The sequence below is a fragment of the Canis aureus genome, chromosome X (genome assembly GCF_053574225.1).
Source record: "Canis aureus isolate CA01 chromosome X, VMU_Caureus_v.1.0, whole genome shotgun sequence".
In the NCBI taxonomy this organism is placed as follows: Eukaryota; Metazoa; Chordata; class Mammalia; order Carnivora; family Canidae; genus Canis; species Canis aureus.
This window is the reverse complement of record NC_135649.1, coordinates 61,517,487-61,535,676: the sequence shown is the minus strand read 5'-3', so window position 1 is coordinate 61,535,676 and position 18,190 is coordinate 61,517,487. Positions and strand designations below refer to the sequence as shown.

Genomic DNA, 18,190 nt, shown 5'->3' with positions numbered 1-18,190 from the left:
GAAATGACAAATACCCACCATTTGCTTCAACGTGGATGGAACTGGAGGGTATTATGCTGAGTGAATAAGTCAATCGGAGAAGGACATACATTATGTGTTCTCATTCATTTGGGGAATACAAGTAATAGTGAAAGGAAATAGAAGGGAAGGGAGAAGAAGTATGTGGGAAATATCAGAAAGGGAGACAGAACATAAAGACTCCTAACTCTGGGAAACGAACTAGGGGTGGTGGAAGGGGAGGAGCGCAGGGGTGGGGGTGACTGGGTGACGGGCACTGAGGGGGGCACTTGACGGGATAAGCACTGGGTGTTATTCTGTATGTTGGCAAATTGAAATTAAAAAATAAATTTATTATAAAAAATAATTTTATTGATGGTTTACTTCAGTCTGCAAAAGCTTTTTTATTCTAAGGTACTTCTAATAGTGTATTTTTGTTTTATTTCCCTTGCCTTAGGAGACATATCTAGAAAAACATTAGTTTTGCCAATGTCACAGAAATTATTGCATGTATTCTCCTCTAGGAGTTTTATGGTTTCAGATATCATATTTCAGTCTAACCCATTTTGAGTTTGTTTTTGCACATGGTGTTAGAAAGTGGTCCAATTTCATTCTTTTATATATAGCTGTCCATTTTTCCTGGCACTATTTATTGAGAAGACTGTCTTTTTGCCATAGGATATTCTTGCCTTCTGTGTGATAAATTAATTGATCATATAAATATGGGTTTTTTTGGGGGACCTCCATTCTGTTCCATAGGTCTATGTGTCTATTTTTGTGCCATTGCTATACTCTTTGGATTACTACAGCTTTGTAGCCTGTATTAAAATCAGGAATTGTGGTACCTCCACCTTTGTTTTTTGCTTTCTCCTCAGGATTTCTTTGGGATGCCTGAGTGGCTCAGTGGTTGGGCGCTGCCTTTGCTCAGGGCATGATCCTGGATTCCTGGGTTCAAGTCCCACATCGAGCTCCTTGCATGGAGCCTGCTTCTCCCTCTGCCTGTGTCTCTGCCTCTCTCTCACTCTCTGTGTCTCTCATGAATAAATATATAAAATCTTTTAAAAAAAAAGATTTCTGTTTCTCTCATGAATAAATAAATTACATCTAAAAAAGGGATTGCTTTGGCTATTTAGTCTTTTGTGGTTCCATACAAATTTTAGGATTATCTGTTCTAGTTTTGTGAAAAATGCTGTTGGCATTCAGATTGTGTTGAGTCTGTGCACTGCCTTATAATTGGACATTTTTAATATGGACATTTTCACAATATTAATTCTTCCAATTCATGAATATGGAATCTCTTTTCACTTTTTGTATTCTCTTCAAATTTTTCATCAATATTTTATAGTTTTCAGAGTATACATTTTTTTACCAGTTTGGTTAAGTTTATTAGGCATTTTTTTTCTTTTTGGTGCAATTGTAAATGGAGTTGTCTTCTTAATTTTTCTGTTTGTTACTTCATTATTAGTGTATAGAAATGCAACTGATTTCTAGGTATTAATTTTGTATCCTGCAACTCCTCTGAATTTATGTATTACTTCCAGTAGATTCCTGGTGGAGTTATTATGATTTACTATGTATAGATCATGTCATCTAAAATAAGAGATAGTTTAACTTTTTTACCAAAATGAGTGCTGTTCAGGGCCTTGCCAAGTCTTCTCTGGGCATACTTTTCATTCTTGGCATTGAGTGGCTTTCTAAATTCTCTAGTAAACGTGTACTTTTGATGCCTTAATTTCCCTCCAAAATTCATTCCCCAGATTTTCCTCCCAAACAATATATTGTATGTCTTAATCATAATCATTTGTCCCAGGTAGTTTTTTTTTATTTGCCTTTCAATAAGATTCTGAACAATGTCTACTACTTTTAAATATTTTTTAAATGTTTGTACCATACACTTTTAATTTTTTCTTCCAAAATTAAAACAAAAACTGCTAAACTATATTAAAATCTGTGATCAGGGGGATCCCTGGGTGGCTCAGTGGTTTGGCACCTGCCTTCGGCCCAGGGCATGATCCTGGAGATCCGGGATCGAGTCCCACGTCGGGGTCCCCACATGGAGCCTGCTTCTCCCTCTGCCTGTGTCTCTGCCTCTCTCTCTGTGTCTATGGTCTCTCATGAATAAATAAATAAAATCTTTTTAAAAAATCTGTGATCAGATTTCCTTGAAATTATTTCCAAGGGTTATTTTCTTTAATCTATGCAAATATACAAAGTAGATATTATTATCTACTTTTTACAGATGAAATGAATTACATTATTTTCCCAGAGTCATACAGCTAATATTCCCAATAACACTTATTCATATTCAATACTATGTCTGTCTTTCTAAACTTTCAACATGGGGACATTAAGCTTGTAAACATTTCCCACACTTTATCTTCTTTCTTTCTTCTTTCTTTCTTTCTTTCTTTCTTTCTTTCTTTCTTTCTTTCTTCTTTCTTTCTTTCTTTCTTTCATTTTTAATTTTACACAATTAACTAACATATACTGTTATACTAGTTTCAGAGGTAGAGTTCAGTGATTCAACTGTTGTATATAATACCCAGTGCTACATTACATCATTACATCATATACCCTCCTTTTTTTAATGTACCCCCCTTATTGTCCATCACACAGTACTCCCAGCCCCTCTCCCCTCCAGCAACCCTCAGTTTGTTTTCTATGGTTAAGAGTCTGTTTTGGTTTGTCTCTGTCTCTAATTTCATCTTATTTTATTTCCCCCCTTCCTTTATGGTCCTCTGTTTTGTTTCTTAAATTCCACATATGAGTGGAATTATATATGATAATTTTCTTTCTCTGATTGACCTATTTTGCTTAGTATAATACCTTCTATTTCCACCTACTTAATTGCAAATTCTGCTTATTATATCACTTACTAGTTTTAGACATTGCTAAATTACTTAATTTAATCCTCTAAACTTTCTTTTCATCAGCTATAAGATGTAGACCCATTCACCTATGAGATAACACATGGCTGGCACATTAAATAATCAATATATTGAAGTCAGTGTTATTAATAGTTAATATTACAATTAATAAATTTAATACAACAAACTTTTAAAATAAAAGTATGTGCCATATAATGGAGTATCTTCCACTGTTTTATTTCCGTTTTCAAAAAATGCTCATAGCATACAACTCTATTAATTTTATTATGTATCCACCTACCTTTTGAAAATCTCTGCATTACAAAATTTATAAAAACTACTTGGAAAAAATAAATAAATTAATGAAAAATACTTGGGACTTGGAGTGATTCTTGTGTTATTCCAGCAGCTTTCTCATTTATAGCATGACCTTAGGAATATACCTGTGTCTCTTCTTTAACAGTATAAAGGAAAACCTCTTTTAACCTCATCCATGACCCCAGGTATTTTTTTTGTCTTAATTTTAGGAAATTGTACATGGGGCATATTTGTTTTCTATGAGTCTCATAAAATATTAGTATGAGCTGGGCAGCTTAAAAGAACAAACTAATCTGTCAGAGTCCTGGAGGCCAGATGTTTGAAATCAAAGTGTCAGTAATTCTGTATTCCTTCTGGAGGTTCTAAGGGAGAATCTATTCTTTTCCTCTTTCAGCTGCTTTTGATTCCAAGAATTTCTTGGCATATGCCAATATTATTCCAATCTTTTCTTTAGTGGCCACAGTGCTTTCTCTTCTATTTACTATCCTTCTGCCTTACGCTTATAAGGATTCTCATTGTATCTAGAACCTACCTGGGAAATCCAGGATGACCTTCTCTCATTTCAAGAGCCTTAATTACATTTGTAAAACCTCTGTCCAAATAAGGTAAGATTCATAGATGCCAGGAACTAGAATGTGACTGTATAGATATATTATTTAATTATTTATTTAATGAGAGGAAGGTGGAGAGAGAGAATATGAGCAGCAGGGACAGATGGACAGGAGATAGAATTTCAAGCAGACTCTGTGCTGAACATGGAGCCCCATGAAGGGCTCAATTTCATGACCCTGAGATCATGACTAGATCCAAAATCAAGAGTCAGATGCTGAACTGACAATACCACCCAGGTGCCCCAGGGACTGCGATTCAATTCATTACAGGGGGTTTAGGAGATGAGAAAAAGACCTTTTCAGTAGATGGCTATTAGAGTGCATTATCTGAAAATCAGCAGACTTTTTATATTGCCCAGATTAACATTCCTATGGACATCTCCAGTTAACGTTATCATGCTGGGTGACAATCCCCCTCAGTTTTCTTAGTCTCTTAGCTAGACAAATAACGTGTTAAAGGGAAAAATGCACACGGTAGTTATTTTCTATATTTTAAAAGATAAACTGGTTTTAACTGTGACTGATATGTCTGTATCCTTCTACTCTCTAGTCACTATGTTCAAAAAAGTCTTATTCATTTCCTGATCTTAAAGGGCTTCCATAACTGCTAGCTTACACTCAGCCATCTTTGATATTCTCTTAGTAGAGTGTGAGACTGAATATACAACCCAAGCTTGGTGTAAGAAACTCTGGCTTCCAAATGACTGCAATGTTTTCCTCCCAGAAGGCTTTAAACAATGATCCTGGCCCTGGTGGTGCCCAGGACCTCTAGATGGGAAGCTGAAAGTTTGCACTGCCCATCCTTCAGTGAGCCTTCATAGAAGAGCTATCAATCACTCTTGCATCCCTGGTTTCCCTTAGAACCCTGCATTCACCCTGCCTATATCTGAGTTTATTTATTTATTTATTTATTTATTTATTTATTTATTTAATCTTGGTATGCTGCTGAGTTCCAGTACCTACCTCTATCACAGCATTAGTAACAGTTTAGAACTATTGCCTCCCTTGAAAGTCATAATAGTCAGTACTTCAGTGCTTACTTATGTTCCAGGAAATTCTAAAATAAATAAATACATACATACATTCTTTAATTAATTTATTTAATCCTGAGATTTTAATTTTATTTAATTCTGAGGGGGTGACATGGGACTCAATCCTGGGTCTCCAAGATCCTGCCCTGGGCTGAAGGCGGTGCTAAACCGCTGAGCCACTGGGGCTGCCCCAAACTAGATTTTAAAACAAAAACTGTAACAAGAGATGAAGAAGGACATTATAGCGTAGTTAAGGGATCTATCCATCAAGAAGGTCTAACAATTGTAATATTTATACCTCCCACTTGGGAGCACCCACATATATAAATCAATTAATAATAAACATAAAGAAACTCATGGATAATACTAAAATAATAGTAGAGGATTTTAACACCCCACATGCAACAATGGACAGATCATTTAAATAAAATCAACAAGGAAACAAGGGCTTTGAATGACACACTGGACCAGGTGGACTTAACAGATGTATACTAAGCATTTCAACCAAAGCAGCAGAATACATACATATTCTTCTCGAGTATACATGGGACATTATCCAGAATGGAACACATACTGTGTCAGAAATCAGGCCTTAAAAAAGTACAAAAAGATTGAGATCATAACATGCATATTTTCAGATCAAAATGATTCAGACCTTGAAGTCAAACACAAGAAGACTTTTGGAAAGACTACAAATACATGGAGATTAAAGAATATCCTACTAAGGAATGAGTGGATTAACCAAAAAGTAAAGAAGAAATAAAAAAATAGATGAAACGAAATGAGAATGAAAACATGTTAGTCCAAAATCTTTGGGAAGCAGCAAAGGTAGTCCTAAGAGGGAAGTATATTGCGATAAAAGCCTACCTCAACCCCGATGTTTATAGCAGCAATGGCCACGATAGTCAAACTGTGGAAGGAGCCTCGGTGTCCAACGAAAGATGAATGGATAAAAAAGATGTGGTTTATGTATACAATGGAATATTACTCAGCTATTAGAAATGACAAATACCCACCATTTGCTTCAACGTGGATGGAACTGGAGGGTATTATGCTGAGTGAAGTAAGTCAGTCGGAGAAGGACAAACATTATATGTTCTCATTCATTTGGGGAATATGAATAATAGTGAAAGGGAATATAAGGGAAGGGAGAAGAAATGTGTGGGAAATATCAGAAAGGGAGACAGAACGTAAAGACTGCTAACTCTGGGAAACGAACTAGGGGTGGTAGAAGGGGAGGAGGGCGGGGGGTGGGAGTGAATGGGTGACGGGCACTGGGGGTTATTCTGTATGTTAGTAAATTGAACACCAATAAAAAATAAATAAAAAAAAGCCTACCTCAAGAAGCAAACAAGTCTCAAATATATAATCTAACACTATACCTAAAGAAGCTAGAAAAGTAACAGCAAATAAAGTCTAAAGCCAGGAGAAAGGAAATAATAAAAATTAGAACAGAAATATATGATATGGAAACAAACAAAAAAAGTAGAATGGATGAACAAAACTAAGGGCTGGTTCTTTGGAAGAATTAATAAAATTGATATACTCCTGGCTAGACTTGTGAAAAAGTAAAGAGAAAGAACTAGAATAGATAAAAATAAAAAATGAAAGAGGAGACATCCCAACACCACAGAAATGCAAAAAAAAAAAAAAAAAAAAAAAAGAATATTATATGCCAACAAACTGGGCAACCTGGAGGAAATGGAAAAATTCCTGCTAGCCTACAAACTACCAAAACTGAAACAGGAAGAAATAGAAAAATGGAACATAGTCATAATCAGCTAAGAAATTGAATCAGTAATCAAAAACTTCCCAAAGAACAAAAGCCAGAGCCATATAGCTTCCTAGGGGAATTCTACCAAACATTTAAATAATTAATACCTATTCTCCTTAAAATGTTGTAAAAAAGAGAAATGGAAGGAAAATTTCCAAACTCATTCTAGAAGCCAGCATTACCTTGACTCCAAAACTAGACAAATACCCTACTAAAAAAGAGACCTACCGGCCAACATCCCTGATGAACATGGATGCAAAAATTCTCAATAAAATACTACCAGGTTGAATTCAACAGTATATTAAAAGTATTATTCACCATGATCAAGTGGGATTTATTCCTGGGCTACAAGGGTGGTTCATATTAAAAAAGCAATCAATGGGATACATCACATTAACAAAAGACAGAATAAGAACCATATAGTCCTATTAACAGATGTAGAAAGCATTTGACAATATACAACATCCTTTCTTACTTTCTTTTTTCAGAGAGAGGTGAGGGGAGGAGTAGAGGGAGAGGAAGAGAGAGAATCTTAAGCAGGCTCCATGCCCATTGTGGAGCCTGTGTGGGGCTGGCTCTTACGACCCTGAGATCATGACTTGAGCTAAAATCAAGAGTCAGATGCTTAACTGACTGAGCCACAAAGGTGCCCCTAGCATCCTTTTTTGATAACAACCCTCACAAAATTGGGATTGATGGAGGATTAACTAAACATCATAAAAGCCATAAATGAAAGACCCCGAGATAATATCATCAATGGAGAAAAATTGAGTCAGAAACGTGACAAGGAAGTCCAGTCTCAACATTATGATTTAACAGAGTACTAGAAGTCTTAGCCTCAGCAATCAGACAACAAAAGCATCCAAATTGGCAAGGAAGAAGTCAAATTTTCACTCTTTGAAAATGACGTGATTATTGATATAGAAAATCTAAAAGACTTAATCAAAAAGCTGCTAGAAGTCATACATGAATTCAGCAAAGTTGTAAGATATAAAATCAATGTGCAGAAATTTGTTTTATTCTATACAACCATAATGAAGTAGCAGAAAAAGAAATCAAGGAATTGCTCTCATTTGCAATTGCACCAAAAACCATAAGATACCTAAGAATAAACCTAACTGAAGAAGTAAAAGATCTATATTCTGAAAACTATAGAGTACTCATGAAAGAAACTGAAGAAGACACAAAGAAATGGAAAAGCATTTCATGCTCATGGATTGGAAGAACAAACATTGTTAAAATATCTATGCTACTCAAAGCAATCTACACATTCAATACAATCTCTGTCAAAATACCACCAGCATTTTCCACAGAGCTAGAACAAACAATCCTAAAATGTGTGTGGAACCACAATATAACCTGAATAGCCAAAGTAATTCTAAAATAGAAAAAAAAATGGAGGCATCACAATTCCAAATTTCAAGCTACATTTACAAATATGTAGTCATCAAGATAGTATGGTACTGGCATAAAAACAGATACATAGAAGATTGAAACAGAATAGAGAACCCAGAAATGGATCCATAACTATCTGGTTAACTAAACTGTGACAAAGCACAAAATAGATAATGGAAAAAAGACAGTCTATTCAACAAATAGTGTTGAACAACCTGGACAGCAACATGCAAAAGAATGAAACTGGGCCACTTTTTGTGTTAAAGATTTTATTTATTTTTTCATGAGAGACAGAGAAGGAGGGAGAGACATAGGCAGAGAGAGAAGCAGGTTCCCTGTGGGGAGCCTGATGCAGGACTCAATCCCAAGACTCTCAGATAATAACCTTAGCCAAAGGCAGAGGCTCAACCACTGAGCCACCTAGGTGCCCTTGGGTCACTTTCTTACACCATAATCAAAAAAAAAATTCAAGATGGATGAAAGACTTAAATGTGAGACAGGAAATCTTCAAAATCCTAGAGTATAAAACAGGAATCAACCTCTTTGACCTTAGCTGTAATAAATTCTTATTAGACATGTCGATGGAAGCAAGAGAAACAAAAGCAAAAATGAATTAGGAATTCATCAACATAAAGTAAACAATTAATGTATCTAAAAAGCAGCCTACATAATGGGAGAAAATATTTGCGAATGACATATCTGATAAAGGGTTAGTATCTACAGTCTATAAAAAAAAGTTTTCAAAATCACCAATGATTCAGTTAAGAAATGGACAGAATACATGAATAGACACTTCTCCAAAGAAGATATCTAAATGGCTTAGAGACACATTTCAGGATGCTTAGCATCACTGATCATCATGTAAATACAAATCAAAATCATGATATCACCTCACACCTGTTAGAATAGCTATAGTGAACACAACAAACAAGTTTTGGTGAGGATGTGGTAAGAATGGAACCCTCTTGCACTGTTAGTTGGAATGTAAACTTGGTGCAGCCACTCTGGAAAATAGTAAGGAGGATTCTCAGAAACTACAAAATAGAACTACCCTATGATCTAGCAATTGTGCTACCATGCATTTATCCAAAGGATGCAAAAATACTAATTCAAAGGGATACATATGCACTCTGGTGTTTCTAACAGTATTATCAACAATTGTCAAATTATGAAACGATCCCAAATGTCCATTGACCGATGAACGGATAAAGAAGATGTGGGTATATATATGTATATGTACATACACACTGGAATATTATTCAGCTACAAACAAGAATGAAATTTTGCCATTTACAAAGACATGGATGGAGCTATAGTTCTAAGTGAAATATGTAAGTCATATTTAATACCATATGATCTCATTCATATGTGGAATTTAAGTAAGAAGACAGATGGACATTTGAGAAAGGGGAAAAAAAGAGAGAGGAAAACAAGCCATAAAGTGATTCTTAACAATAAAGAGCAAACAAAGCTGATGGAGGGAAATGGGTGGGCAGTGGGCCAGACAGATGTTTGGTATTAAAGAAGGCACTTGTAATGAGCAGTGGGCATTGTATGTAAGTGTTGAATCACTGAATTCTACTCCAGAAGCCAATGTTGCACTTTATGTTAACTAATTACAATTTAAATTTAAAAAATTAAATAGTAAAATAAATAAATAAATAAATAAATAAATAAATAAGGATAGGATCCAGAAATTATGGTGTTTCAAAGTCCTCAGATAATTACAAAGTTCAGTAAAGGTTGAAACGCACTGATTTAGCAGCAGAGGACAGATATAGAATAATAAAACTGGAAGAAGAGAGTTAAGATATTACTGCAATAGTATAAGGAAGAATGATTAGGGCATGATCAAGGTAAACAGCTGGAGAGCTAAAGAATAGTGGGATAACGGATATCAAGACTAGCTCATGTAGGGTTTGATGATTGATTGCATACGAGAGTGAGGGGTGTGGGTGATATTTTGGATGATACCCAGGTTTCTGACTTGGGGTTTGAGTGGATTGAGGTACAATGCAACAAGATAGAAACCACAGGTGTAGAAACAAATTTGGAAGAAAACTACCATTTTATAGCAAATGTGGAGGTAAAGAGAGGAGTGATCTAAAGTTGTTATTCTTTAATATTGGTTCCCAAATCTTAGTATACCAAAAAAAAAAAAAATACCTGAAGTGTCTGTTAAAATACAAATTGCAATTCTCTCCCTTATTTCCATTTAGGAAGACTTGGAATGGGACCCAGTCATATGCTTTTTTCTTTCCTTTTTAAAATAGCTCCAGTACAGATGCCTGGGTGGCTCACTCAGTTAAACTTCCGACTGATTTCAACTCAGATCATGATCTCAGTGTTATGAGATAGGAGCCTCCTCTCAGGTTCCACACTCAGCATGGAGTCTGCTTGAGATTCTCCCTCTGCCTCTGCCCCTTGGTGCTCCCTCTTTCTATCTCTAATAATAAATAAATAAAAACTTTAAACAACCTTAGTATAGTATGTAAACTTTTAAAAAATATACTGAGAAATATTTAAAAATAAAGCTCAAAGTAAATTGAAAATTGCACTAAAAGTCTATTTTATGCCTATAAATTAACAGCTACTAGTGACTTAAAAGTTTGGTTTTTTTTTTTTAGATTTTATTTATTTATTCATGAGAGACACAGAGAGAGACATAGAGAGAGGCAGAGACAGGAGAAGCAGGCTCCATGCAAGGAGCCCTATGTGGGACTCGATCTTGGGAATACAGCATCATGCCCTGAGCCGAAGGCAGACACTCAACCACCAAGCTACCCAGGCATCCCAAAAGCTTGATCTTGATAGAAATTTAATGTGTTTTTTTTCATAGCTTTATAAAATTTTCACTCTGTAAAAAAGAAATGATTTTAATGCAAAATTGAAATTGTAAAAGCCCCCATGTTAGTGATTGCAAATTAATCTAGGTATCAATTAGCTTTAATGGAATATTTCTATTGTTATAATTAAAAGTAACCAGTGTATACAGAGGTATATGCAGATCGATCTCAGTAAATATCTTTTGTATCATCACCACATATTCATTCAATCTTCAGGAATTTCAAAATCTCTTTGTTCTCCTTTGCCTTGTGAAACATTTCAAAATCCTAAAAGAAATTAAAATTAACTTGTAATATCAATGCCGATTATTTCCACTTATGAAATAATTAAATTCAAGTGTTTGGGTAAGTTTGCTAATTATCTTATCTGGGCCTTTGCAAATATCTGCCATCTAAGGTAAAAAAAATATTCCCCCTAGCCGCAATCATTTCATACTATAATGTATGAAGGAGAATACTATGTATCTCAAAACAAGCAGCATGATATACTTTTCTTTTATGATACTTTTTTCATAATGTAGTACATATTGCCTTATATTTAGGAACATAATTAAGTTATTGTATAAATGAAGAATACTGGCCCTCACAGCCCATAATTGTATTTTTTCTCCATGTATTTGACCTTAGGACATGAAATGAAAATAAAATAAAAATGGACATTTACTCTTACTCCACAATATTCTTGGCCATTGAATATCTGAGGTGGTAGAGCCTTAGGAGTGGAAACTTTCGTCCTCATTTCTTGAAGTACCTTCAAACTGATGGAAATATCTATTAATTCATACTTTATTTTATAAGTATCTAGAATTCTGGTAACTTCTTCCTGTCTCTGCTTCACCTAAACAAGTATATAAAGAAATAAAATGATGTTAATCAACTGACTCTAATGATTTATGTTTTATTTTCCCCATCCATTATGCTATGGAAGAGGAATAGCTTTTAATAGTGTGGTGTTTCTTTGAGGAGCAAAAATTACATAATTTTCTTGTGATAAACACATACATACATATATAGTAGATATATGTAATATATAAATATGTTTAATATGTATATTAAGAAATACAGTAAGGTTTCAGTAAGAACTAAAAATCTCTAATGGGCTATATATATATATATATTTACCATATTGATTTCATACTGCACATGAAGTAGTATAACATTCTTCTAACAGTTGAAGCACACTTTTCAACTTATCACTGCATTAATTTATGCTAATATCTATGGTAGCTCTGTGTAAGAAATGAACATACCAGGTTTTTAATTTTGAAGAAACATACTACATGTGCTAAACCATAATCAGAGACTATACCTAAGTACAGAGATAAAATCCACAGAATGAGAAAATAAAGTATATCAGGAGATTACGATTTAAAAATAGCGTAGTGTATAAAAGTGGAGTTCTTGTTATATCCTCTTATATGAACTATTAGATTTGTATTATCTGCTGAAAGATTGTATATTCTTACACTGTCTTTTTTTCTGAAACACTACCAAGAAGTAAAATTGTAATAATTAGTTATCTTTTTAAAAATATTTTATTTTTTTATTCAGGAGAGACATACAGAGAGAGGCAGAGATACAAGCAGAAGGAGAAGCAGGCTCCCTGCAGGGAGCCTGATGCGGTACTTGATTCTGAGACCCCGGGATCATGCCCTGAGCTGAAGGCAGACGCCCAACCGCTGAGCCATCCAGGCATTCCTAATTAGTTATCTTTTAATCATATTTTATAATTGCAATTTTTGGTTAATAACTATACCATAAATTTTAAAATTTGAGTTTTCTACCTATTTTACATGACATTCTTGGGCAATTTTGCCAAATAAAATCTCTGATACTAGAATGAGAATACATGTAAAAGCAATTTGACAAATACAAACTCCAGCTTATTCAAGTATGATTTCTGAAAAGGTGCATGGCAGAAGGTTTTTTGTTTGATGACTTAAAAATGTAATACAATCATGGTTAGAAAACCCTGTCTATTTGTAATTGATAGCTAAGAAGTTTGTGAAATTCCATTATACAACATTTCTACTTTCTAAGGCTCATTATTTTTAAAAATTGCGAAGGCATGGTGCATGTGATTTAAGTCATATTAATAGTGTTTTTTTTTTCAAAACTTTTTCAGCGGAACCTCGTTAAGATAAGAACAGTTGCTTAGACAAGTGCTAGTCTGAATGTAGATTATAAAATTGGCAACATCATCCTTATCCCACTCCAAAACTACAGAATTTGGGAGTGGCTCTCAGGAATATTTTATCAAGCCCTCCAGATGATTTTTATGTTACAGTTTGAGAGTCACAGACCAACAGTTGTGTGAGTCTTCTGCTGTATACATTGTGGTCCTTATTGATTTTGAGTCATTCCCTCTTACAGACTCTTTGTACCATATCTGATAACATAAATCACAATGTTAAATAGTCAAAAGGCCCATAATTTTCTTTTTAAAAGTGCTTCTTGTTATTGTTGTTTCTTAGTATCTGGGTAAAATCCCTAATCTAATTGATAAAGCTTATACAAAAGCAATGCACTCTTTCTAGACTGATATCAAATCTCATTGCTCCCTGCATCTATCATAGTGTCTTGACACACAAAAGACGTGTGATGAATGTTAAACATTTATAATCAATTCAAAATTCTTTCGTTTTCATGCTTCTCCAAAACCTTTGCAGAATGAGGTTCTTTTATTTTTTTTCCAGAATGAGGTTCTTAACCATATAATGGTCCTTCTATAACTATTAGCCAGCTATATGTGACTATTGAGCACCTGAAGTATGGCTAATCCAATATAAAATATTATATAAGTACAATATACATACTAGATTTCAAGGACTTAATATAAGAATAATATATTTATATAATATCTCTTTAAATATTGATTACATGTTGCAACAGTAAAATTTTATCTATTTTGAGTTTAACAAAATATACTAAAATTAGTCTCATCCTTTTTTAAGTCACTACTATAAATAAAATAACATATGTGGCTCACAATGTATTCCTGTTAGAAACCACTGCTGTACAACATCTCTTATAATGTCAACATGATTCATCTAAACTGTAATCTAAGACATGTTTTATCTATGCAAATGGATATTCTTCTTAGAAATTACCAGTTTATCTTTTATGATTACTCAATCTTTTCTGAGGATTTTGGCCATTTAATCACTGACATTTTCCCTTTCCTATCCTAAACAGTGTTATTTATCTCTTCTAAAGAACAGGGTTCTTTATCTCTTCCATTTGAAAAATCTGCAGAAGTATTGGAAATACTTAAGTTGGCTGAGCTCAGGACCCAGAAACTTCCCAGATCAGTCAATTCTTAGAGTACAGCCTTGGTGAGGGCAATAACCACATTCTTTTTTCTCCCCTGCATTTCCCAACCCTAGAGAGGTGAGAGGTGAAGACTGAAAGGCAAGAAGAGGATGGTAATGTCTTAGCACAATCCTGAAGTCCCCAATTAGAGTGTATTTAGTCTTTTTTTGCCTTCTAAGGCCCTTTTCTTTCCACTTACCTCCCTGGACCCTGACACGCTGGTATAATAGATTATAATGGAGCTCATTATTTTCACTACAAGGCTACTTTGGAGAAGTAACCCAGAATCAGTCACTTCACTACTGCTTCAGGCTGAGCTATGCAAAGTTCCAAAGCCTGGCCCTGCCCTTTTCCAAAGCTGTTGCTAAGGGCCATTGGCCTGAGCACTCTGGATTGGCTGAGAAACTAGTGCCCTTGTGATGCAGGAACTCCGGTGCCAGGTGACTGCAGGCCTGGGGGGGAGGGGAAGAATTCTTGATTAATAAACTCCTGTTAAGGCCTCTTTTCTCTCATCTGCGAGGCACAGGGAAGAACTGGACAGTAGAACTAACGGATTCCTATTCCTGCTGCTTTGGAATGGTGGTAAGCGTGAACTTTTGTGTCTGGCAACTGCAGCCGCAATGAAGGGCTGAGACATCTGAGGAATAAAATGACCAAAATAAAATGGGATGAGTAAAGAAAGAGAGAAATTAAAACTTGTATTGCCTAAGTTTGTAGGGACAGAGTAAATGGTGCCAATGCTTACTTGGACGGGAGGGGACCACCAAAGTAGCCTTTGATACATTTTTTTCTTAGCCCACTGAAGTGCCTCCTTTCCCTCTCCAGTGCCCCTCCTTTCTTGGGGACAACGTGCTTTCCTTCTGGTAGTTGACCTTTTGGCTTATGTAATATTGAGTGCAATACATACCAACTCTTCTAGCACTTCCTCCGTTCACCCTGTGGAAAAAGATGACCTCATGCTTTAATGTCCATTTCCTCTTCAATACATTTGTAGCTCATTATTATAGCCTTTATTTTCAAGTGGCTGAAGAAAGCAATAATATTTAAAAGATTTTTTGGATTTGCCAAAAATGAACAATGGAAATTGACAGTAAAGGACCAGCTTATGTGCTAGGCAAATTTGGATTCTATGGCTCTACCACTTATAACTATGCATCTTTAGCAAATTACTTTCTTCTGAATGTCATTTTATCAATCATTAGAGTGTGAGTAGTGATGCCTACCTGACAGCATCATGGTGAAGATTAAATGAATTAAGTATGTAACATGTTTGGCACATGATCTGATATGTCAGTAGTTCAGAAAATGATAATAATTATTGATGATAAGTGTCAGACTGCTTGTATAAAGTTTGAGAACAAGCATATAAATATGAATAAGATGAAGCATTTACCTTTGAGTGACTCACAGAGTGATAACTGATCAAATGTGGTAAATGCAATGTAGGGAAACCTAAACCATGCTAGGTAGGTCAAGGCATGTATCCCTGAAGAAGTGAGAGCTAATCAGAAACCTGAAAGATGTATAATATGCCAGGAAATTATAAGAATAAAGAAGTTTAAGGTGAAAGGAACAGTCATGAAGCAATGTGGTAATTGGAGCTTTTAAGAGCAAGTCACAGGAATAGAAACTGAGGAAATAAACAGGAAAAAACATACAGACCTTCAGGTTTCATGTCAGATTTTGACTTTTAGTATTTTCAAGGCTGTTTCTTGTTTATAAAAATGCAGAAAACCATAACTTTCAGATTTACTGTGAAGATTAAATGAGTACAGATGTTGTCTAAGAGCATCTTTCACTTATGAGACACTCAATAAATTATATCTCTTATTAATAATCCATGGATGATTAGACACCATGAAGGATTTAGCTGTAGGCATGAAAGGTGGATCAATCTAGCATGTCAAGTGGATTTGAAGGGAGAAAGATAGGAAGCAGCTGCAGCAATACAAAAATGAAATGACAGTAGTGAAAGGCAAAGATATTTAGGACAGGAGACTGATAGAATTTGGATATAGAAGTGAAAAAGGCAAAGGAGATGGGACATAACTAATGAAGGAGTCTAGGTTAGGAACAATTTGGGATATCCATTTCCTTTTAACATTCATTTGTGGTAGCAGTGATAGAAAATCTAATTTTTAAAATTATTTTCATTATCTTTCTGGTGTGCAATTATGACTTATTTTCTCGATTTGCTATGAGCTGTACCTTTGGTGCCAAGCTGAATTAATGCACTCTGTCTTATAAGAGGATGTCTTTGATAACCTAAAACAAATTGGTTGGTATGACATACAAAATTTGAATTAACCTATTATATAGGATATTTGTGATAATTAATTTGAAAGAATTATTTGTAAAAATAACAACAGCAGCAGCAGTTCTATTGATAATCAAGCTGAAAGTATCAGCAATGTAGATTTTTGTTTATGCATCCAAGTCTACTTCAGGAGTTTGTATCTGAGTTCATAATCATTTTGAAGAATAGACCAGACACTTGTAGGTTTGGAAAAAATATATTCTAAAGATGGTAGTAAACTTTATCTTGTCCTTTTACGTATGTGATTGACTGATTGATTGATTGAGTTTTTTTTTCTTATAATGAGAATTACTATCTAACTCCACTCATCGAGCCAGAGACCCTTGTGGTGTTAGTGAAAGAAAGATTCGCCCCTCATGTAGCATACTACATACAATTGTGAGTTCGTCAGCCAGCCAGTGGCCTCCACTCCAAGTTCTAACAATGTGAATGATTTATTTATTTTTGATTTTGCAAATAATACATGAATTCATGCACATAATAGAAGTCAAACCATATAGATATATAGATAGTAAAAAGTAAAATTGGATCTTCACCTTCTCTCTGCTACCTCCCTTCCAGAGGAAATCACTATTAATAGTTTGATCTGTATTAGTTTTGGTCAGTTTGAAGAGAAAAAGGTCACTTATAATAGGAAAGTTAAGTACAAAGGCTGCTTTAAAAAAATATGGAATGCTTTACAAACTTGCATGTCATCCTGGCACAGGGGCCATGCTAATCTTTTCTGTATTGTTCCAATTTTAGTGTATGTGCTACCAAAATGAACACAAGTAAATCTGCTTTGAAGTAAAACTGCCTGAGTTCAAACCCATACTATACACTTATAACTGTGTATTATAAGGCATCCTATCTAATTTCTCTGTTCCTCTATTTTCTCATAGATGAAATGGAAATTAAAATATCTGTTTTATAGAGATGCAATGAGGGTTAAATTAGTGTATGTGAAATATTAGAAAAGTGGCACATAGAACACTATTTACATGATATAATCATATTGTATACATTGTTCCACAACTTGCATTCCGTTAGTACAGATAAAGGCAATACAGTGTACTGATTAAGTGTAGGGGTTCTACAATGGAATGTTACGCAGGAAACAGAAAAGATGAATACTCACCATTCGCTTCCACATGGATGGAACTGGAGGGTATTATGCTGAGTGAAATAAGTCAATCAGAAAAGGACAATCATCATATGATTTCATTCATACATGGAATATAAGAGATTGTGAAAGGAATTATAAGGGAAAGGTGGGGAACTGAAAGGGAAAAATTAGAGAGGGAGACAAACCATGAGAGACTCCTAACTCTTGGAAACAAAAAAAAAAAGGGTTGCAGAAGGGGAGGTGGGTGGGGGGATAGGGTAGCCAGGTGACAGGCACTGAGGAGAGCACTTGATGTGATGAGCACGGAGTGTTATACTATATGTTGGCAAATAGAATTTAAATTTTAAAAGAAAAAGCAGGGGTTCTAAATCTGATTGCCTGGTGCAAACCCTAGTTTCACCACTTATTAGAATTCTGAACTTTAACAAGTATATAATATTTTTATGCCTGTTTCCTTTGTAAAATGGAAGTAATAGGTTGGTTTTTTTTAAGTTTTTATTTGAATTCCAGTTGGTCAATATATAGTGTACTATTAGTTTCAAGTGTACAATATACTAATTAACACTTCCATACAACACCTGCTGCTCATGACACCAGTGCACTCCTTAACCCCCATC

At 34.8% G+C, this 18,190-nt stretch overlaps 1 protein-coding gene, 1 long non-coding RNA gene and 2 other non-coding genes across 8 annotated transcripts in view; 1 reads left to right on the top strand and 3 right to left on the bottom strand.

Annotated features, from left to right (window-relative positions):
* Positions 1-18,190, top strand: part of SH3BGRL (SH3 domain binding glutamate rich protein like) — a 356,563-nt gene that overhangs the window by 167,789 nt on the left and 170,584 nt on the right. Inside the window, exon 4 of one of the 4 annotated variants that reach the window (XR_013374934.1) lies at positions 12,391-14,733. The exons of 1 other annotated variant lie outside the window; for it this stretch is intronic. Coding sequence is in view for 2 of the 3 variants with exons in the window: in XM_077888999.1 (XP_077745125.1) it covers positions 12,391-12,501 (111 nt within the window). In the remaining variant the exon portion in view is untranslated. Of the gene's footprint in view, positions 1-872; positions 2,145-12,390; positions 14,734-18,190 lie in introns of those variants that run through there. 2 more of the 4 variants (XM_077888999.1, XM_077889000.1) reach the window with 2 other exon arrangements.
* On the bottom strand, positions 10,922-14,520 carry LOC144308467 (uncharacterized). Of its 2 annotated transcripts, none has more exons than XR_013374936.1 (3): positions 14,351-14,520; positions 11,504-11,677; positions 10,922-11,106 (listed from the first exon to the last, which is right to left on the bottom strand). It is a non-coding gene; the product is annotated as an uncharacterized LOC144308467 (long non-coding RNA). The 2 variants fall into 2 exon arrangements; XR_013374935.1 differs by having other exon boundaries at positions 11,510-11,677; positions 14,351-14,519.
* On the bottom strand, positions 16,743-16,900 carry LOC144309303 (small nucleolar RNA SNORA62/SNORA6 family). Its single transcript, XR_013375350.1, has one exon. It is a non-coding gene; the product is annotated as a small nucleolar RNA SNORA62/SNORA6 family (small nucleolar RNA).
* Positions 17,130-17,236, bottom strand: LOC144309237 (U6 spliceosomal RNA). Its single transcript, XR_013375299.1, has one exon. It is a non-coding gene; the product is annotated as a U6 spliceosomal RNA (small nuclear RNA).